We start from the raw sequence: 21,518 nt of genomic DNA, 5'->3' as shown, positions 1-21,518 counted from the left end.
CAGGTAAAATGAGAGTGTTCCAGGGACTGAGCTAATCTGTTATGGGCTTTATACCTTGAAGAGCCTTTTTACTTAATGGGCTATGGATTGGGAAGGGGTTTTGAAGAATCTGTTTGAATTTTGATAGGAGGTGGTGGTGCACAGTGGATCTTGCCACTATCACTTCAGGATTTTGTCCATAAAGAGGATAGCAGTTTGACTCAGTAAAGATAATTGATCAGTGCTCCCAGATTCAGCTATAGAGTCACCAGAGATCGCTGCTATAAATCAGAAAACCCAGGATGATAAGCCTGAAAAATGCTATCAAACTCCTCAGCAAATCTGTGAGGACCCTTAGTTCCTTAGGGGATTCTTTAACCATGGCTTATAACTCAGCCTTAGTCCAGGGGACATGAGGTGTATTAGAATCCTCAGAGAGCTTAACCTTAAGGAGACAGATACTGATATTTAGAGGTGGAGGAAGGGAGAGAAAGTTCAGAGGACGATCGCATCAGAGGCAAGGCTAGGAAGCCAGACAGTGGAAAGCCAGATGGTTGGCTTTAGAGGTAAAGCTTGAAAAAAAAAAAAAAAAAAAAAAAAGGAGTTGAGGGGAAGGGCAAGACAGCACTGGAAGTGAAGATCATTAGGCTTCAGAAACCATCCTTTCTCTCTTTAAAAGTCAGTAGCTCCAATTAATTCTAAAAGTTTACTTTGTAACTTCAGATTCTTTTCTTTAAAATATATTTTATTGATTTTTCACAGAGAAGAAGAGAAAGGGAGAGAGAGTTAGAAACATTGATGAGAGAGAATCATCGATCAGCTGCCTCTTGCAACCCAGGTACATGCCCTTGACCGGAATCGAACCTGGGACCTTTCAGTCCGCAGGCCAACACTCTATCCATTGAGCCAAACCAGTTTCGGCCAACTTCAGATTCTTGGTACCATTTGGAAGCCTCAAAATACCACTGGAAATAGGCATTCCCTTCATCTGTGCTAGTTTTAGTGATAATATTATCCAATAGGGTTTTAAGAAAAGTAAGTTTTGGAATTTCAAAGATTCCCTATGGTGCCCATTGCTATTCTGAATTACTTTTGGTCAGATCTGCTTATTTAGTTAAATATGAAGAGTGACCATGGCTCTTAAACATGATTTCAACAGGCGTTTCTAGAGACGGAACAGTCTTGAAATATTTAGATAATGGAGATCCCATTGTTTCAGAGACTTTTCTCTAGCGCAAGGGCCCCAAACAGCCTGAACAGCTCCAGCAACCTGCAGTTTAGATACCATAGAACACCCTGATCGAGGCCGGTGGGGCGGGGGAGAGGGGAGGCCGAAGTTAAAAAGCCAGTGGTAGTAGAACAGCCTGATCTCTGGAGATCCAAGTCAAAGACTGATGAGACACAGCCTGAATTGGAGCAGTCTGTTTCCAGACGGAACCAGACTAGAGCCGAGCCTCAGTTTCTGGGGAAACAGCCCCGTTCCAGATGGAATCTGTCGGAGAGCGAGTGCAGTTCCGAGAAGCAGCCTGGTACTTCTGGGGAGTCAGGCCAAAGTGTCAACGGAGCTCACAAACGAACAAACAAACAAGCAAGGCCCCTTAACAACAACAGCAAAAACCCTCCAAAGGGTTTCTGAACCAAGTCCAGGGAGCTTCAGAACATAAAATCAGGATCTGGGTTCCAGACCAAGGCTAAGTCTCCAAGCCAGAGAGCAGTGAGCCCAAGAGGCTGTGTGGTGAACCAGCTCCTGGTTGCTCACCTGCTCTAAGATGTCCGGGTTACTACTCTGCAATCCCTATGCGCGTCCTCCCGCCCCACCCCCCACCGCCCCAAAGGTTGACCATGAAACGAAAGTCGACTAGGTACTCTGTCACCAAAAGGATTGATTCAAGAAAAAGAAAAAATTGCAGTCTGGTACATGCAGACATGACGAGCCACACGTACAAAGATGGAAGATGTACTTTATGAGGGGAAGCAGGGAGTTTAGGGAGGGGGCTGTTACAACCACAGAGCTCTGTACACGTAGAGTTCTTCCTGTGGGGCTCTCACAATAACATAGGTGTGATAGCTCTTCGCACAGCCTCTCCTGATTTCTGGCCAGGTGAAGGTCTCTGTCATAAATTTTAACAGTTAATTTAACATGTAATAAAACCCCAAAGAAGGTGATGGAGCCATGTAATTTCTGGGGAAGAGATCATACAGGCAAGAGGAATAACAAGTGCAAAGACCTGAGGTGGGATTGTGCCCGGTACGTCTGAGGAATGACATGGTGGCCAGTGTGACTGAAGTGATGTGAGCAAAGAGTAGAGGGTGAGGTCAGAGGTGTATTAGGGCCAGAACCTGTAAGGCATTGCTGGCATTGCAGGTGAGAGCCACTGGAATGTTCTGAGTCAAGAAGGGACATGGCCTGACTCAGGTTGTAACAGGAGCATCTTGGCTGTTTTTCAGTCCCCTCCCCCCCATTTTATTGAGTTATAATTTATAATTGCCATACATCACTGTATAAGTTTAAGATATATAACTAGAGGCCCAGTGCATGAAATCTGTGTGTGGTGGTGGGGGTGGGGGTGGTGTCCACCAGCCAGGGTCAAAGTTTGTACTTTTGACCAATTTCATCTAATGCCCCTCCCCCCACCCCCTACTTCTAGCAGCCACAAGTCTTATCTATTTTTTCTATGAGTTTGTTATTGTTTTAGATTCCACATATAAGGGGGATCATTCAGTATTTCTTTTTCTCTGATCCCATTTCTGACCCTAAGCCTCCTGTGTGCTGAAGCTGCTATTGATGTGTCTTCTGATGTTTTGGTGTGGTTTTCACTCAGGGGGTGGGGAACACTGGGCTGGAGTGTGTGAGGAGTGAAGGATGGATAGTATGCAGGGCCGATGGAGAAATGCCATGGAAATGCCAGGCTCCCAACTTCATAGAGACAAGTCAATAAGTTACCGAATCCTCCAGACCTCTGTCTCCTCTTGTACAAAAACTGGTGAATTCTACCTGTTCTGCCAATGCTGGCCAGGGCTTGCCATAAACTTTCAGACAGTGCAAGGCATCTTATCACCATCCTCATCCTCAACACCAGTCTCCTCTACACCTGGGCCAACCCTGGGTTTGGCTGCTGGGTTTTACCAAGAGGAGCTGCTAGCACTGACAGGTGCACAGGGAGGGCTCCAGGATCCAGGGGGCCAGCTTGGGCATGAACTTCAGAGTCCTAGCGATGAGTGTCTGAGTTCCAGCTCTAGCAGAGTCCTCATAGAGGAGCAGGGGATAGCTCCCTAGCTCCCAGGCCAGGAGGGGAAAGGATGTGAGCTTCCACCCACGTGTCCCCGGTTGTGGTTGTCTGGAAGATGCCCTCTCCGCCTCCCCCTCTCCTCTCCTCTCCTTACCAGCTGTGTGACCAGGGGAGCATCTTGTGGCCTCTCAAGAGTCGTTTCTTCCTCTGCAAAATGCTTGGCTGAGGACCCAACAGCAGTGTGGGTGAAAGGACACAGTAGGGTGCCTGGCACCCTCAGCTCATGTGTTTCTGGGGCAAATCACTGAGCCTCCCGCTTCCTCTCTGGCAGTGGAATTCGAAAGCGTCCGGGGATTGCTGCGGACTGCAGAAGGCGGGGAAGCACTGCCCACCGTTCAGGAGAGTGCCCCAGGGTAAGGTGTCTTTGATGTGAGGCGGGGATCAGCAGGCCTCCGCAAACTTCTCCTACCGCCCAGGTGGCAGCACGGCCACCACGTACCCTCCAGCGGAAAGACCTTACCGTATTTCTCCAAAGACACGTTCCCCGAGGCAAGTGCCCTACTTTACCTGGCGCTCAGCCGGAAGACACAGCGGCCCGGATGGGGCTGAGGGTGGGAATGGACTGCCCTGGACAGGGCTGTACCCCGGGCCCTCCCCCGGCGCCCACCCCCGCGCCTACGGCACTCGCGTGCGATCTCAGGGTTCCGCAGGTCTCGTGGCCTGCCTGCGCGCCCCGCCCCCCCCCCCCCCCCGCGGGAACTCAGCTTCAGGAGCTGACCCCCGCGGACTCTGCGGGTCCACGGCCAGGGCTGGAGGCCGGGATGTGGCCGGGGGCCGGAGGCCAGGGGCTGGGGAGCGCGCGGAGCGAGCGCCGGCGGTGATGCGCCCCCAGCGGCCCGGGGGAGCGGGGCGGGGGCGGGAGGCGGGGGCGGGGCCAGAGCGGGCGCGTGACGCCCGGCTCCGGCCAATGGGGCGCGCGCCCGAGGCCGAGCCTCCTGCGAGCCTTCGCTGCGCCCGCGGAGTCACGTGAGCCGCGGGGAGTGAGCGCCCTGCGAGCGGCGGCGGCCGCAGCGACTCGCGGGCCCGCGGGCGAGTGAGCGAGAGCGGCTCGGCCCGCGGCCGCCGTGGGACCGGGAGCCAGACCGCCGCCCTCCCTCAGCCCGGACCGCCGGGCCTCAGGACCGCCCGGGCCTGGCCGCCGGCCGGGCGTGAGCCGCATCCAGGTGGGAGAGGCGCGGGAGGCCGGGCGGCCGCGGCCCGGGGCGCTGCGGGGGCTGGCGGGGACGCGGGGACGCGGGTGCTGGGGGGGGGGGGGGGTGTCCTGGACCTCTTCCGGGCGAGTGGCCCGGCGCCCGCGCCCTCGTCCCAGGGGCTCCTCGAGGGCGTCCGAGGAAATGCCCGAGGAGCGGACAGATCCCCGCGCGGGCCGCGGGGGTCGGACACGCCGGCGGGAGGAGAGTGAGCCCCGTTGTCCGCGAGCACTTCCCCGGCGCCGGTCCGAACCGCCGCCTCGGCGCCCGGCCCCTCCGATCTGCTCGCGCCGGGCCGGCCTGCCCTTCCATATGGCAGGCACCGGCGGGGCCTGGCGAGCGGGCCGGGGAGGCGGACGTACCGGCCCGCCGGCCGGGGAGGCGGGGGGCGGAGGGCCGGGGTGGCGGGGTTACTGTCGGTCAGCAGCCGCGGCCTGCAAGGGAGGGGGCGCGGGCCGAGGGCGCGGTGCTCGGCGGGCAGCACTCCGGACCTCCACCGGGGGTCTGGGCGGGCTCCAACCCCGCCTTTCCCACGCACGTTCACACACACACACACACACACACGCACGCACGCACGCGCGCACACACACACATACACGCGCACACACGCCGGGCACCGCCGCCGGCTCCACGCGCGGGTGCGCCGTGGACACTCCCGTCCTGCCACACCGGCCGCCGCGTCCACGCCCGACGCGCACGGCCACACGGCACCACTCGCACCCTGTCGCGTACACTCCACAGCTCACACGGCTCCTACCTCCTGGCCTGTTGGACTGAACCTTAGCGGAGCGATGGCCGGGGGCGGGGGCAGAGAAGAGGCCATCCCCTCCCTCCCTCCCTGGCCGTCCGGTTCCCTCTTTGCTCCCCACGGCGGTGTTCCCTATGGAACCCCTTCCTGACCCGCGCCGCCCGCCCTCCCTCCCTCCCCACGCGCGGGCAAAGAGGGGCTTGCTCGCCCAATCCCAGCAATGGGGATGGGGGGTGACAACATTACCAAATGTCTGAACCCCTCCAATCATGTCCCCCCCTCTCTAAGGACCCGATGGCTTGCGGGGCTCCCCGGCCACCCTGCAGGTGCCAGGACGCCCGGGCTTGCGGACTTTGGGGCCTGCCGGCGGCCGAGCGGGGAGCCCGGACTCTTATTTTGAAGGGCGGCCTCGGCTGCCACCCCCTTGATTTGCACGCTGACCCAATGGCAAGCCCTTGGCCGGCGCTGGGCTTGTTATCAATTACATGTTGTTCCTGCTGCCGCTGTGTCCCCGGGAGAATAAACAGCAGGCCTGGCGCGCCGAAGGGGGTAGGGGGGGGGGTAAGGGGCGGAGTCCGGCGGACTGCTGGGGACGGTGCCCGGAACAGTGCGTCCCCTCCCCGCGCGAAGCTTGTGCCCCTGGACGTGCCACGTGCTTGCTGTGTTTTAGGGGCCTGAGCCGACTCAGCCCTGGCGTGCCCTCTTTCAGATGCCCTCTCCCCAGCAGTTCCAGAGCCCCTTCTAGGCTCTGAGTGCCTCAGCGTCCAGCGCAGGCTGCTCTGCCCTGCGTTACTACACGGCTGCTTCATTCACCCTGGGGTTCTACAACAGGTCTCCTTCTACCCTCCCGACCCGCCCCGCTTCCTTCCTGGCTCCCTTTCAGCAGCGGCCTTTCGCTCACTCACCCACTCACTCACTCACTCAGCAAAGTTTGCCAGATCCTGTTTTACACCGGAATACAGAGGTGGACTGAATGAACAGTCAGAACAGCTTATGTTCTGGTGGGAAGGTAGACAGAAAGTAAAGTACACAAACACACAACTAAGATAGTTTCCGGCCTTGGCAACTGCTAGGAAGAATATAACGTGGGATGATGTCCCAGAGAATGGTTAGGGGAGCTGAGATTGAAGTAAGTTACTCCTATTTGGAGTACTGGGGATAGAGGGATGCTCAGATAGGGGGCAGCCAGAATAGTGGCCCGAGGTCCATGAAGTTGGTGAGCGTGGCACACAGCTGGTGTGGAGCAGGTGGAGGTGAGATATGGGGGAGGTGAGCAGGGACCAGGTGCTGGGTGCTGGGAGAGGCTGGGTCACATTTCCTTGGGAAACTATTGGAGGTTTCCTCCCTCCCTATCCTACTGTACTTATGTATTTCCTTCACTCTTTTTATATAATTTTATCTGTGACTATCTCAGTTTATATCTAGAAAAGGAAGGCCTTCTTTAATAAGAATCACAGTACCATCATCACACTTAAAAATATCAAGACAAATTCCTTGATATTATGGAATATTCAGTTGGTGATCACAATTTAGAGGAGAGCTTAAGTGGGCAGGAACATGATCTGATCTGCTTCTTCCCACCAGTCCTGGCCTCTTCCCCTGTTCCAGGAAGGCTGGAGTCCCCCATATTCCTTAACATCACAGCAGAGGGACAGAAAGACCATATGTTCCCCCATTTGGAGCCTGGTACTTACCATGCCCTGTGTTCATGCCAGCCCTATAGTAAGTGCTCATCATATGATAGATAGCTCATGGACTCTTAAAGCAATAGAACTAGGCACTGCTGGCAGCATCCCCACCCAGCAGACCAAGACAGGCACAGAGACGTTGTGCCACCTGCCCAAGATCATCCACCCAGCTGACTTATTGCACAGGTAGGACCATGCCCCTTGTTCAGAGGTGGGGGGGTGACAGGGGTGAGGGAGGTGTAGGACCAAGTGTGAGTTCTGCCCAGCCTCATGGCCTTTTATGTTATCTAGCATTTTTATTCCTTAAGGCACCTTGGTGAATAGTGTGTATTTTAAAATACCCAATTTTAAGTCTTTAGCTGAGTATTTCGACTAAAAGCCAAATGTCCTGGTGATACTTTCCAGAAGTGCAGACTTACCAAGGGCATCTACCTTGCCTTGTTTCCTGGAGCTCTGAAGCTTCCCTTATCAGTTTGGAACTGAGGCCAAAGGACCTGAGGTCATTGGGAACACGAAACATGGGGAAACTGAGATTTCGGGAGGACTTGCCCAAGGTCACATTGATGATGACCAGCATTGGGAGCTCTGTGCCCAGGGCTGGGCCTCTTGACTGTTGGGCAGTGCTTGACTGTTGGGTTGACAGGCCCAGTTGTGGTTCTAGAGACAGAGCATGGGGGTGGTGCAGAGGTGATGTCAGGCAGCAGAAGTGCTGGCTTCAGGTGTAGAATATCCCCAACTTCAATAAACATCCACTCATGATCACTGGGTGGGGACAAAGGTCCATAGAGGTGGCCCCATCACAGCCTGACACTGTTGACTCTCCTTGGACACCAGATCTAGCATGGCCTTCGGAGGACACAGCTTTCCCCTCTCTGTTGACATTCTCTGAGCTTCTCCTGGGCACCAGCTGCCACACTGGGAACTGGGGACACAGCGGACACCCTGCAGCCCAGCCTGCTGCCGTGGAGAGCATGGTCTAGTTGAGAGATGGGAGTTAGGGTCTTCCTGAGGTTGTGAGTGCTCCATGGGTGCAGGCCAAGGGGGTCTTCTCTGCAGGCCTACTAGGCGGTTGTGAAGTCACATGAGGTAAGATCTGGGTCCACCTCGGCTCCTGTGAGTTCTTTTAGGGACAGAACCTCAGTAAAATGTCTGTTTTTTCAGGCCTGTCCCTCCTCTCTCCTTTTACAAAGGAAGTAGCCAAGCTCAGATGGGTTTGAGAGCTGGAGGGTGGTGAGCTGCCCGCTTCAGTTGGGAAAACAAGGCCTTGAGGGCAGGCACAATGGGTCTTTAATTTTTTGCCACAAACTAGACTTGCCTAATTAAAATATAGATTGTCCAGTTAAACTTGAATTTCAGATATAGTAATTTTTTAATATAACCAAGTTCCATCTAGTATTTGGGACATACTTACATTATAAATTAAAAGTTGTTGAAAAAACTCTGAAATTCAAATTTAACTGGGCAGCCTGTATTTTTATTTGCTCAATCTGGCAACCCTATCCAAGCCCCAACAACACAAGGGTCAAAGGGCAAATGGCCATTCTTCCCCACTCTAATGAGTCAACAGGAATGAAGCTGAGGTCAGATGTCCTCAGAAATGCAGCAACTCTGAATAACTGGACAGGGTTCTTGACCTTGGCTGTTCCAAGGTGCAGAGAGCCTCCTCACATACCTTTCTTGCTCACACGCAGTCACAGTCATTCACAGTCACGGGGGTGTCCCTTTCCAGAATTATTTTGGAAAATATGTTTGAAAGCAAAAGTGCCCCAGGTTGTGCAATGGGGTTTGGGAGAGCACTCTTGCAAACTGGTGGTGCAATTTCAGAAAACACTCTTGCAGAAAGAGTTATCCTGGGGTATGGATGGAGGCAGGATCCAGGCATTTGGCCATGAGGACTGTGAGCAGATGGGGGTGCGGGGGTACAGGCCCACACGATGGCAGGTAAGGGTGCTGTCCTGATCGGCGCTCTGTTCCTCTCCACAGCCAGCAGTGGCACGGCCAGGCCAGCATGGTGGACCACTTACTTCCAGTGGACGAGAGCTTCTCGTCGCCGAAGTGCCGGGTTGGTTATTTGGGAGACAGGCTGGTAAGCAGGCAAGCGTACCACATGCTGCCCTCACCCCCCTCAGAAGATGACAGTGATGCCTCCAGCCTCTGCTCCTGTGCCAGCCCCGACTCACAAGCCCTCTGCTCCTGCTACAGCAATGGCCCGGGCGCTGAGGGCCAGGACAACATCTTGGACTTCCTGCTCTCCCAGGCTACGCTGGGCAGTGGTGGCAGCGGCAGCATTGGGGCCAGCAGTGGTCCTGTGACCTGGGAGGCCTGGCGGAGGGCACCGGCACCTGTGAAGGGGGAGCATTTCTGCTTCCCAGAGTTTCCTGTCGGTGACCCCGATGATGTTCCAAGGCCCTTCCAGCCCACGCTGGAGGAGATTGAAGAGTTTCTGGAGGAGAACATGGAGCTGGGGGCCAAGGAGGCTCCAGAGAGCAACAATAAGGATGTGGAGGTCTGTAGTCAGCTCTCAGCTGGGCCACACAGGAGCCATCTCCATCCTGGGTCTGGTGGGAGAGAGCGCTGTGCTCCCCAGCCAGGTGGTGCCAATGCGGGTGACACTCAGGGCCCCGGTGGGGGGCCTGCACCCGATGGCCCCATCCCCTTGCTGCTGCAGATTCAACCTGTGCAGGTGAAGCAGGAATCAGGCACAGAGCCCTCCTCCCCTGGGCAGGCCCCGGAGAGTGTCAAGGTAGCCCAGCTCCTGGTCAACATCCAGGGGCAGACCTTTGCACTCCTGCCCCAGGTGGTGCCCTCCTCAAACTTGAACGCGCCCTCCAAGTTCGTGCGCATTGCCCCTGTGCCCATTGCTGCCAAGCCCATTGGGTCAGGACCCTTGGGGCCCGGCCCCACCGGCCTCCTCATGGGCCAGAAGTTCCCCAAGAACCCGGCGGCAGAACTCATCAAAATGCACAAATGTACTTTCCCCGGATGCAGCAAGATGTACACCAAAAGCAGCCACCTCAAGGCCCACCTCCGACGGCACACAGGCGAGAAGCCCTTCGCCTGCACCTGGCCGGGCTGTGGCTGGAGGTCAGTATGAGGGGTGATAGGCTGGGTGAGTGCTGCCCCTTATCTCTGTTCTTCTGGGTGTGCCGCCAAGGTGATTTCTTCTGCATTAGATAAGACTGATTAGGAAGGGGAGAGGGGTGGGCCCGGGGCAGTGCCCTAGCTAGCAATGGCTGCTCAGAGGCTTGTCGCTCCTGATCACTAAAGCCAGAAAACAACTGGTCTCCTGGTAAGGTTTGCTGGGGCTTGTGCTGAGAGCGAGGGGGCTGAGCCAGGGCAGAAGGGCTGTCATAGCACAACAGGGACAGTTGGGAATGATGGGGCTTTGACCATGTGTGCACTGTTCCCTCTGCCTCAAGCACCCCAAAGGGTAAGTACCACCTTTATTCCCATCTTACTGCTTACTGCAGACTGAGGCTCAGACTGGCTAAGTAACTTGTGCAAGGTCACACAGCTTTGTAAATGGGATTTGAACCCAAATGGTCATATGAGAGCAGTCACATCCTGAAAATGCTGTTTCCCAACCAAAGGGACCAGCTTCCCTTACAGAAGTCCCTGGTCCCATGGGTTGGGCCAGGCCATTGCTCCCATGGGAGACCTAGAGGTGTGTTAGAGAAGCTGTAAAGCCAACCACAAGGGAGGGCCCAGCTGGGTGCTGACCGAAAGATGGAAGACTAAGCTATGTAGCATGGCGGGGAGACCAACTCTCAAAGGACGGACTCTGTGTAGCATGGCGGGGAGAACAACTCTCAAAGGACGGGGCTCTTTCTAGGGTTACCCAGACCTCAGGCAGCATAGCTGGATGGGACCCCAGTGGAGCTCCCTTTCCTGGCCCGAGGTGCTGGCTCACCTTCTTTGGGAGAGCATGTCCACCTTTTCCTGAAAAGCAGGCAGCCAGCCGGGAGCCCAGCCAGGAGCTCAGATGCTTAGGGGTCCCACAGCTGGGCTGTCCCCAGTTTAGGATGCCCACCCTGCTGGAATCTCTGGCGTGCCTGGGAGGGTGGCTTGTTATACTGGCACATTCCTGGGTTTTACTGATGTGGCTACCTGTGTGAGAGTGTGAGAGAGCGATGTGGCATATCACATCTGTGTGCAGAACTGGATCTTGCAAGTGTATAACTGTCTGTGTACATATGTACGCATCTTGCTTATTTCAGGTGTGCCTCTGCTGCATGACCATGTGTGTACCTTGTCTATGAGTGTGCATCCATGTTGGTGTGGCTCACAGGGAGCAGTTTGCAGCTTTTGTTTTTTGACCAGACTTTTGTCTGAGAGTTCCTGAGAGTGGTCTCAGGGTGGGAGATGCCACTCCTGGAGTCCTGGGTGGCCCAGGACAGGAGCTGTGACTGGAATGTTTGATGTGATTCTGGCAGCCCCTTTCCAGGGGAGTGTAGAGGTGACCAGGGAAAGGACTGTTCCAAAAAGCATCTTGGGTTATGGAGACCCTTCTTGAGCGCAGGCACCCTTCACCCCAAGGCCCCGAAGGTGCCAATCAGCAGACCTGCAGGGCTTCTTTAAGAGCCTGTGCTCTGGCCCCACCACATTGGGTGTCAGAGCTGGTGCTGTATGCCTTTGAGCCTCGTGCCGCACTCTGCCAAGCAGGACCTCGGGTACAGGCGCACTTGCAGGGCAGCTTGTGAGGCCTGATGGGGGAGGTGTGTAATGTTGGGTGGTCAGAGCTTGGGTCAGGGAGGAGACCATAGACATGGGGCTTTAGAGGCAGGTTCTCCACTGCAGAGGGAAAGGTACTGCGGTGCCTGGTGGCATGGTTTGAAGCCCCAGTCCTGGTCAGCCTCCAGCTCACTGTGTGCCCTCACAGTAGTCTCCCTTCTTAAGTCTCAGTTTCTTCATCTGTAAAGTGAGGGGGCCTACTCACTGCCTCTCTTTACCAGGGCCAGGGGTGCTCAGCAGCACCCTTTCTCATTGGTGGAATAGTCACACTTAATTCAAGATCAGAGTCTGAGAAGAGAAGAGAAGGTTCTCTGCCTGGCCTTCATGTGGGCGTACCCCATCTCAGAGGCACTACAGACTTAGAGGGACTCCTCTTGGATGCATTCTCCTCCTTGTGGGGTGCGGGGCTGGAGAGAGGTTGGGCATTTGGCTTGGCCTGTCCCTCCCTCTGTGTGGTCCCCAGGTCTCTCCAGCATCAGTCTGACTCTTATGATGGGCTCATCTTCATGGGCGCCGTCCTCTGGCTGTTGTTGACTGTTGGCAAGTGGCCCTTCCATTTGGGATAGGACTGGGTGGGACCATAGAGGAAAGGTATGGTCCTTGGTCAAGGCTGCCCAATTGGTCCACTCCCACAAGAGGAGGCGACCTGTCTTCCAGGCTGTCTCAGAAAGCAGACAGGAACCACAGCCAAAGTGCATCTTAGGAGGCAGATCTCAGCCCCGACACAGAGGCATTATGAGGTAGTGAGGTATACAAACAAGAGTGGGATTTATGGAGGGAATTCAGCTCTGCCACTGTTTAAGCCTTGGCGTTGTTCCTCTTGCTCAGGATTCACTCAACAGGGAAAGGCATGGTAGGTGCGTGACATGATGAGGTCTCTATGGAGTTGACCCTGGAGCCATCCCTGCTTCCAGCCACTCCTAGGGCTTCAAAAGGCTTCCCTAGATTCTCTCAAGCTCTTCCAGAGTGGAGGTCACACATGGCAGAGGCCCTGATAGCCTAGCATGCTGCCCCCCAGGGGGACTGTTTCTCTGAGAATTTGAGAGTTCCAGTTGGCCTTCAAGATCGGACACCGCGGGGATGTATACAAGGCATGCATGTCCCTTAAATGTGGCCGTAGGGTCATCCGAGGGTCAGAGGTGAAGGGAGCCCTTGTAGCAGTCGGACGGGAGGACAGACCCAGCTTTGTGGCCGCTTGGTCTGGACAGAGCAGAAGTAATGATGATGATGATGATGATGATGATAAGGTATCATGTTTATTGAGCAGCTACACTCTGCTAGCCACTATTTTAAGGTTCTCAGAGCTGGAATTCCCTCCATGAGTTATACTTAATTGCATACCGCCTGCCACGGGGAACTCATTACCCCATGAGGCTATTCTGGCCTTTATGTGTACTTTGGTTCACGTAAGCACCATCCAAGCTTGTCATTCTGGCCCACAGGCCCACATAATCTGTTTGCCGATCTCACCTTTGCAGGCCATGCTCACACTTGGACCTCAGCCCTCTCTGTGCCCTCTCTTTCCAATGCTTCTTCCCCAGTGGCAACTGTAGGTGGTCTTATAATGATCTCCACTTTGTTTTGCACAGGCCACAGGCAGTAACTCACTGAGTCCTTACAATAGCCTTGGAACAGAGACATCAATATGCATTTTACCGAGGGGGGAATGGAGGCACAGAAAGCCTGCAGGGACAGGGCTAGTGAGTATGACTCTAGTTACACCCCAGGCAGTGCCTCAGCCCCACCCTGACCTGCAAGTATTATGGCTGGCATGCCTCTCCCACCCGGAGACACCTGCAGTCCTGGGCTGGCTTTCCCCCCATCTTTCTCTGTGCACCTGGGATTGTAATGGCTGGGTGTCCTCTCTCCCCCACAGGCCCTCAGCCTTTTCAGGTGTACAACATGGGTGAGGGAAAAGAGCTAGCAATAGCAGCAGTGATAACAGCAGTTCCTGATGTGTGCTAAGCACTGCTCTGCATGCACCTAACGCAGTAACTCATGTAATGTTCCAACAAGCCCATGAGGTGTGCCTTAGTATGTTGTCCCCATTCTACAGAGAAGGAAATGAGGCACAGAGCATTTAAATAAGTTCTCCATGGTCCCACAACGAGTAAGTGGCAGAGTCAGGAGTTCACCCTGGGCTGTCTGCCCTCAACCTCCTCCCCCCAAACTGAGGACCTCTCTCCAGCCCCTTCTGCAAGCCTCTAGTCAGGTGTGGCCTAAAGAGTGTTGAGAGGACCTCCACCTGCAGCTGGTCTTTGGAGTGGCCCCCTACTCGCTTGCTTGCCTCCCCATGTGGGGAGCTCCCCACTCCCAAGGCTGCCTCTCTTCTTGCTGGGCCTGGTGAGCAGATTCCTCTTCCTCCTACCAGGCCTGTTCTGGCCCTGGCACTGTGTCCTGTGCCCCACCCTGGGCGCCTTTGTGTGATGAACAGTGTCCCTCCCTGCATTCCTTTCCCCCATTGTCACTTGCCCAGGTTACCAACCCCCGCTTCCTTCTGCTCTTGGTCCTGAAGCCACTGTTCCCTGTCCCTTCCCCTCTTGTGACATGGTTCTGGCACCCTTGACAGGGTTGGAATCAGACTTTCCCTATTTCAAGCTAACCATCTGGGAAGTGGCTGCTTGCCTGCCTTCCTAGAAGTTTCCTTGCTTCACACTCAGACAGAGGCCTGCTTTGTTCCCTGCAGCGGAACGTCCTGTTCCAGAATGGCCCAGCAGTTCTGTCCAGAAAGAATCCTTTCCTGCTGCAGCTAATATGAATATTAATAACTTTCACCACCCCGGGTGGCAGGTACTGTTGTCATCCCCAGAAGACAGAGGCCCAGGAAAGGGGATTTGCAGGCCTGAGGCCACAGAACTAAGAGGCGGCAGGGACAGGATTCAAGCCCAGTGGTCTGGCTCTCTTGGCCCGTGTCACTGCTTCCCCTACTCGATGAGGCATTCTCCCACCCCGTCCCTGCAGTCAGCTCGGCCTCCAAGTGTGGCCGGGCAGGCTGTGCGCTGCACAGCGCTGGGGGTGCCATTCCCATTGGGATCTTTGAGACTTGGCTTTACAATCATGGCTTTCTGGCAGATGGAAGGGGTGCCTTTGCACAGAGGTGTTGTGTGTGCCAGTGGTGGTGCTGACATTATAAGCTGCTCCGGAAAGTCACCTGGACCTCTGTGCTTCCCTGTCCCGCACCCGGTAACACGGTTCACAGTAACCCGCCACACACTCAAGGACCTTCCCAGAGGCCAGGTGCTGTGCTCAGCTCCTTGCTGATAATAAGAGTTCACATTGTTGGGTGATTGCCATGTGTCAAGCATTGCTGTAAACACTTGTCGCCTTTTATAGTCCTCTGAGGCAGGCCTGTCACTTACCTGGCTTCAGGTGAGGAAACGGCCTCAGAGAGCTTGACAACTTGCCCAGGTTGCTGGTCAGTATGTGCCTGCATCTCAGCCACCTGTCCCCTCCCTCTGTGTGGTCCCCAGGTCTCTCCAGTGCTGCTCTTTGGGACAATGTGAGTAGGGTGTAAGGCAGGGATCTTCTGAGGGTTCAGTTCCTAGGGACGGTACCTCTCAAATTGCCGGGCCCTAAGGCAGTAGGGAGAGGGCTTGCAGGTGGGGACAGCTTCTTCTCAGGCCTGGCTTTCCCTTGGTGCCCCCATGATGGCAGGGGCCCTGTGGTCCTGTGTCACTGCCTTTGGCCTCTGAGAAAAGTTCCGGAAGGTGGACAAGAATCCCAAGATTTTTACTAGATAAATGAGAAGACAGGCCCCAGATGGTTCTTAAGTTTCTCAGGACCACATAGGACTCCCAGTCGGGTGGGGTCCTGAGCAGATCCTGCTGTTCCACTGCTGTGGGACCCCCAGCAAGCCTCTTGTTGTCTTTGAGCTCTTACCATGTGATATTGTCAGTGCCATGGGCTGACCCTGGCTCCCTGGGAGGTGCAGGCACGCCCAGTGCCTGGTGTCTGGGAAGGCTCTAGCACGTCGATGGCATTTCCTGTAGCTTTCTGCTGCCCCCTGCCTTGGGCACGCCCACCTGCTCTGACGCTGTATGTCCAACTGCAGCTGGAGGCACGTGACCCTGGCCCCGGAGCTCAGGTTCAGGTTCTGACTGCCAGAGCCCATTGATGCTGCTTCCTCCCTGGCACAGGCTCCAGTGGCACATACCTTTCAGCCAGGCTCTGTGGCCACCAGGGTGGCAGGATACAGCAGGGAGCTGTTTCAAGACCTTTGTGCAGGCCTTGGCTGCTCTGCCCTACCTGTGACCCTAGATCATCACTCTGAGCCTCAGTTTCCTCATCTGGACAATGGGTCAGTTGGTCTTCCTTAATTCTGAAAACATACTGACCACATTTGGCGCTCTGGGATGGGGTAGGAGAAACCTGGTTGTGCTCTAGGGGCAGGGCACCAGGGACAGCCAAGCGAAGCTGAGGTGCTTATCTTCCCTGCCCCTGGGCCCAGCTCCCCGTCTGTGCTCAAGCCCTCCTGCTGCCCACCTGGGCATTCCCCAACACTTGTCCTGCTGGGTCCTCCTGCTCCTTGGCAGGCTATAGGATCAAGGCCTCCATCCACAGGTCATGCCAGAAGCGGGCCATCACCCCCTACCCATTGGCGGGTTTGGGGACAGCTTTCCAGGAGCATCACCTAATCTGCCTCTTACTGTGAGGCCCCAGGTCCAGGAACGGGGCTGTTGGATTTGGCACTCCTGAGTGTGTGCATATATGCATGTATTTGTTCATACATGTATACATGCATTGTGTGTATGCATGTGCATACATGTACACAAAGATGTAGAGTGGGTGGCACATATATGTATGAGTGTGCACACATGTGCAACGTACCCGTGTCCATGACATGCACATACACGTGGCATGTGTGTACACACAGGTGTGCTGTGTGCGTGCATGCACATGTGTGTGTGTGAGTGTGTGGATTCAGGAGTGCATGTGGGTGAATGGATGCGCTAGGACTTGAGAGGACTGTCCCTATGACAGCTCCATCCTCCTGTAGGTGCCTGCTCTGGGTGCCTGCTGTGTCCACACTTTCATGTAAATGCACTGATCTACCATGCACCAGGTAGACGTGTCTTTCCTCATGGAGCTGATGGTCTAGTGGCACAGACCGACACTCATCAAAAAGTAAGAAATGGATTTAAAATTGCAACAACTGTGGCAGGGGCCAGGATAGAGGTGCATTGATGTAGTTGTGGAGGGCTCTCCTGAGGAAGTAACATAAGGGATGGGTGGGAGGGAGCAAGGAGAGGGAAGGACAAGCATTCTGGATAAAGGGAACAGTATTGCAATGTCCTATGTCAAGAAGGAACAAGGACAGTCAGTGTAGGTGGAACATAGAGGAGGAGAGTATGTGTGTGGGGAGCGGGGATGTGAGCGGTGGGGAGAGCCTCAAATCCCTGATGTCAGTGACAGCTGTCTAAGCCCCGGGGTCCAGCCAGTTCTTCCCTCTCGCACTGTGGCCTCTGGGCTATGGGAACACTTGCTCCTGGACAGGCTGGGGCCAAGAGAGGGAGGTGGCAGGGGAACCATTGACACTCTCAGAAATACCGTATAGAGATACAGTTTGTTTGGGGACAGCTTAGGGTGTCCAGCTTCCAGGAAAACTGGGCCCAGGAATTGGATGGGGCTCTTCTTTTTCTTTTTTAAATCTTTACCCAAGGCTATTTTTTCTATCAATATCTAGAGACAGTGTTGTTGTGGGGGGAAAGAAACATCGATGTGAGAGAGATAATTGATTGGCTGCCTCCTGCAAGCGTCCCTGCCGGGGCTGGGGAACTTGCTACCGAGGTATATGCCCTTGATTGGGAATCGACCCCATGACCCTTTGGTCCATAGACCAGTGCTCTAACCATTGAGCACCCAGCCAGGGTGGGGTGAGTCTCTTTAATGGAGGCAAGGGAAAGGAGTCAAGAACTTCCTGCTCATCTGGGGAAAGACACTTCTCCTCAACCTCACTTTCTCCTCTAGATGAGCTTCCCAATGTAGACCTCCACAGAAGCCCAAGTTCAGGTCTAAGGGGAGAGCATGAAGCATAGCTTCAGTTAGGGCAAGCTGATCCCACTGCACGCCAGAGGGGGGCGGTGTTTGGGGTGGGGTGGGATGACGGGAGAGTAAGTCAGATCTCTGGTAGCCTTAATAGCCTGTCCCAACACCTACCAGCCCCTCTCAGGCCCAGATTCAGGAGAATGGCCTGCTGAGCTGACAGAACGTTTGATTTACATGGTGAAGGGGCTTGGGACAGTGGATTTTCACCATAAATTCTGAAGCACTTAGGTACTCTGGGCTGCCCAGCTGGTGGAGTCCTGGGTGTATGTGTTTGGGGATGGGGTGGTTGGGGCAGGGCGGGCCAGCCTGGCCTCATGGATTGCTGTGTCCCTGTAGGTTCTCCCGTTCAGATGAACTGTCCAGGCACCGGCGTTCGCACTCAGGCGTGAAGCCCTACCAGTGCCCTGTGTGTGAGAAGAAGTTCGCGCGGAGTGACCACCTGTCCAAGCACATCAAGGTGCATCGCTTCCCCCGGAGCAGTCGCTCCGTACGGGCTGCCAACTGACCCCACCTCCACCCACCCACACAACCATTACCGCTACCACCTGCTCACCCCATCCCACCAGCCCATCGGATTGTCCAGATCGCTCATATATTTTGTAGCAATAATTTATTTGCCTCATTCAGAGAGATGTGATAATGTTGCCAACCCGGCAGCCTGGGTTGGTATGGGAAGAGGGGGGCTGGCCTGGGAGGCAGGAACCCAGAGCTCCCCCACTTGCTGCCTTTCCTGGGGAGACCCAGCCCCTGACCCAGGAGGCCGGCCTTTGTGCCTTTGCACCTTCGTGCCTTCCTGCGCCGCCGTCACAGGCCTCTGCTGCAGTGTCTGGGGGCCTGGCCCTTCTCCCACTGGGCTCCCTGCTTGGGCCAGGGCCAGCACTTTATTGCCCGGGAAGATGAAATGTGCAGTTTTGAAATGTCAGCTCCCACAGGGAGCCATACTGGGGAGAAGGAAGTAGGCCAAAAGTCCTGGGCTGCACTGTGGTGTGCAGGTGGTTTCATCCAAATGATTTGCTCAGCCTGCATACCAGGAGGTATGGCAGGGCTGTTAGGGATGCAGGGCCTGGCCTCCTGGTGGCTGCAGGATTGGGGTGAAAAGCTCCCCCTCTGGGGGCTGGCAGTGCATGTGCTTCAGTTAAACGTGCAGGGCAGGCAGGCAGATGCAGGCTAGCCCTGGAGCATCTGTACCCAGTGTGGCTCATCCCCTCGTCCTGGTTCCAGACACCAGCCTCCCGAGTCACCTTTGGGAGGAGAGGGGAACAGGCTGTGTAGCAAGTAGAAGAAGCAGATAAAGCCCCCAATCCCTATTTAGAAATGCATTCCTCATTTTGTCTAGAAATTAATATCAAATGAACTAGCTTGTTTTGATAGGTTTATTTCACATCCTATGAATGTATGTAAATAAACTGTACATAGGTACATCGACATAAAATATCTTTTAATAACATCAGCATTTGTGTAAATTTGAAATTTTAAAAATCTATAAAGCTGGTGTATATATGTTACAATTATGTATATTTTCTTTGGTCCTTCATAAAAATATATTTACTTTGCCAATAAAAAGAAAAAAGAACTCAATAACTTAATGATATTCATACACTGTTTTCCTCTGCTCTGCCGGGAAATGAGGTGATCTGGGGCTGAGCCTCAGGGGACCTTGAGGTTTATATCTGGAAGGATACAAAGGCACCTTCCGGGTTAAGCCCAGGCCTCGCCATGCAGGGTTCCCACACAGCCCCACCTCCAGGCTGGCTGTCAGGTTTAGCTTATTCCAGTATCCCAGAAGGCCAGGAGTGCTCTCTCCTCTTCTCCACACAACCCCAAATCCAAGCCTTATTTCAGCGTCACCATGGGAAGCCACTGCAGGCCAGGCCAGGCCCACGGGGGTCACTACTCCTCTGATTCATTGTTGGAGGCCCTTGCTCGGCACTTTACACTTTTGGCGCAGCCCCTCGGGTATTTATTGTGCGCCCACTGTATGTTTTGTGCAGATGTAGGGGCAGATCATGCTCCCGCCTGAGCTCCCCGAGGAAATGGCATATTACTTCCCACCTGCATGTGTGGTGGTAAATGGATTAGGACTTCAGCCACCACCTTCGCCCTCCCCAGCTGCTCAGAGCTCTGGGGAGACAAAACCTCCAAAACTCCCCCAGATGCCTGAGGGCTCTCTGAGCACTTGCACAGTTAGGATTTGGACCCATCCACACATTCTGGCAGGCTGGGAATGGGTGGGGCGTGGGGCGGGGCCAGAGGAAGGAGAAGCCCTGAGCCAGCCACGTGGGTAGGGAAGGTGGCCACAGTTCTCCTTTTGTGTGAATTAGTAGGTGAGGACCTTCGAGGTTATTGTATACCCAGCAACCTGATACAAGTCAGGACAAGTGTTTCTCAGTGACCCCCTCAGAGACTGGCACTGGTCCTGGGGAAAGGACTCAGCCTCATGACCTCTGTCCTTTGCCCTGACCAAATATACCTTCTATGGCCAAACATGCTTGGGTAAGTGAGGCATGAGCATAGCCTTTCTTCATCCATAAACAAACAACAGAGCCCAGATAAAAGGACACCAGAGGTCAGGACAGTCACTGTGGAGGAGCCTGTGAGCACATGTATCCATGGTGCTGGGCACTGACCCAAGACCCCACTCCGCTCACCTCAGTGGATGTCCCCACAGCTCGCTTACGCTGCACCTGCAGCTTTCAGCTGACCCTATGTCCGGGCCAAGGCTAGGGTGGTTGTGTGTGGTGGGGTGGTCTAAGTCATTACCCTCAGTCTGGCTTCAGACTCCTCACCTGATGTGTATGTTTGCACCCTTGTCATGCACCTTGGCAGCACAGCTGAGTGAATAGGGCATGGAGGGAAGGGCACTTCCTCTTGATCCCCACTCCCCCCACTTGGAGTGGGTTTCTTAAACTCCATAGATTTGAGCTTCTACCCTTTGCAGAATGGGGATGAAAGTCCTCAGGTCATACCTGGTGGGAAAGGGTAAGAGAGAGTGTGTGACTGAATAGTGGTGAGGACCCTTTCCAGGCTGTGAGCCTGCCTTCAGGCCAGATGGAGAGCCTGGGGAGTCAGGGCCTCTGGTCTTCCATTGCAGCATGACCCATGAGAGTATTGGGTGTTCTCTTGAGGCACCTAGCTTGCCTCCTACCTCTGGGAGACTCCCATGCTACCACCTTTGTCACTGGAAGAAGAGTGTTTGTTTTGGCCTACGAGCCGAGAAGCAGATGGAGATGTGAGCCAATGTTCCCACAATTGTTTCTAATGGAGAGGAGTCTGGGAAGTTGCAGAGCTTTAACACCCTGGTACTCCCACCTTGCACAATACCCTTCTCAAAGGCACACAGAGGGGGAAGTACCATTTATTGAGTAGTGTAACAGGCAGAGTATGGGCTAGGCTGCTATAACAAAGAAACTCCCCAACACTGCTGTCTACATAGCGAGTTTATTTTTCTCTATTTAAATATTCTGAAAGTAAGTAGTCCAGGCTGAAATGGCAGCTCCATTGTGGGGCACCTGAGTTCCTCTCTCGTTGCTCTCCATGCCCTAGTATTGGTCCCAAATGGCTCACCAGGGTATACCGTGCCAGCCCAGGGAAAGCCATCAAGGGGCCATGTGTTCCCTCCCTCCCTCAAAGGTCAGGGCTGCGATTTGCACAGTCTTGTCCACTCATGTCCCATTGTCCAACACTTAATCACAGGTTCATCTGCTGTAAGAAAAGCTGGAAATTTTAGTCTTCATCTGAAGGTTATGGGCACAACTAAAATTTGGAAGTTCTATTACAATAGAAAGAAAAGAAGAGTAGGTGTTGAGTTTTCACTGCAAGTACACCTGCCATGTTGGTGTCGAGCCTG

The 21,518-nt window shown here is 54.6% G+C and overlaps 1 protein-coding gene across 3 annotated transcripts; it reads left to right on the top strand.

Moving 5' to 3' along the window:
- The first annotated feature begins 4,246 nt into the window (after positions 1–4,246).
- KLF15 (KLF transcription factor 15) lies at positions 4,247–18,316 on the top strand. 3 transcript variants are annotated; one of them, XM_084887034.1, is made up of 3 exons: positions 4,247–4,432; positions 8,879–9,979; positions 18,008–18,316. In XM_084887034.1, exons 2-3 carry the CDS (start codon positions 8,904–8,906, stop codon positions 18,174–18,176), a joined length of 1,245 nt encoding a protein of 414 aa, XP_084743160.1. In that variant the 5' UTR covers positions 4,247–4,432; positions 8,879–8,903; the 3' UTR covers positions 18,177–18,316. The 3 variants fall into 3 exon arrangements, with proteins under 3 accessions (XP_084743160.1, XP_084743158.1, XP_084743159.1); XM_084887032.1 differs by lacking the exon at positions 4,247–4,432 and adding an exon at positions 5,429–7,081; XM_084887033.1 differs by lacking the exon at positions 4,247–4,432 and adding an exon at positions 7,708–7,981.
- The last annotated feature ends 3,202 nt before the right edge of the window (positions 18,317–21,518 follow it).

The sequence above is a fragment of the Pipistrellus hanaki genome, assembly GCF_964339955.1.
Source record: "Pipistrellus hanaki genome assembly, chromosome: 6".
NCBI classification, from domain to species: Eukaryota; Metazoa; Chordata; class Mammalia; order Chiroptera; family Vespertilionidae; genus Pipistrellus; species Pipistrellus hanaki.
Note: the sequence above shows the minus strand (reverse complement) of the source record. Positions and strands in the feature narration are given on the sequence as shown.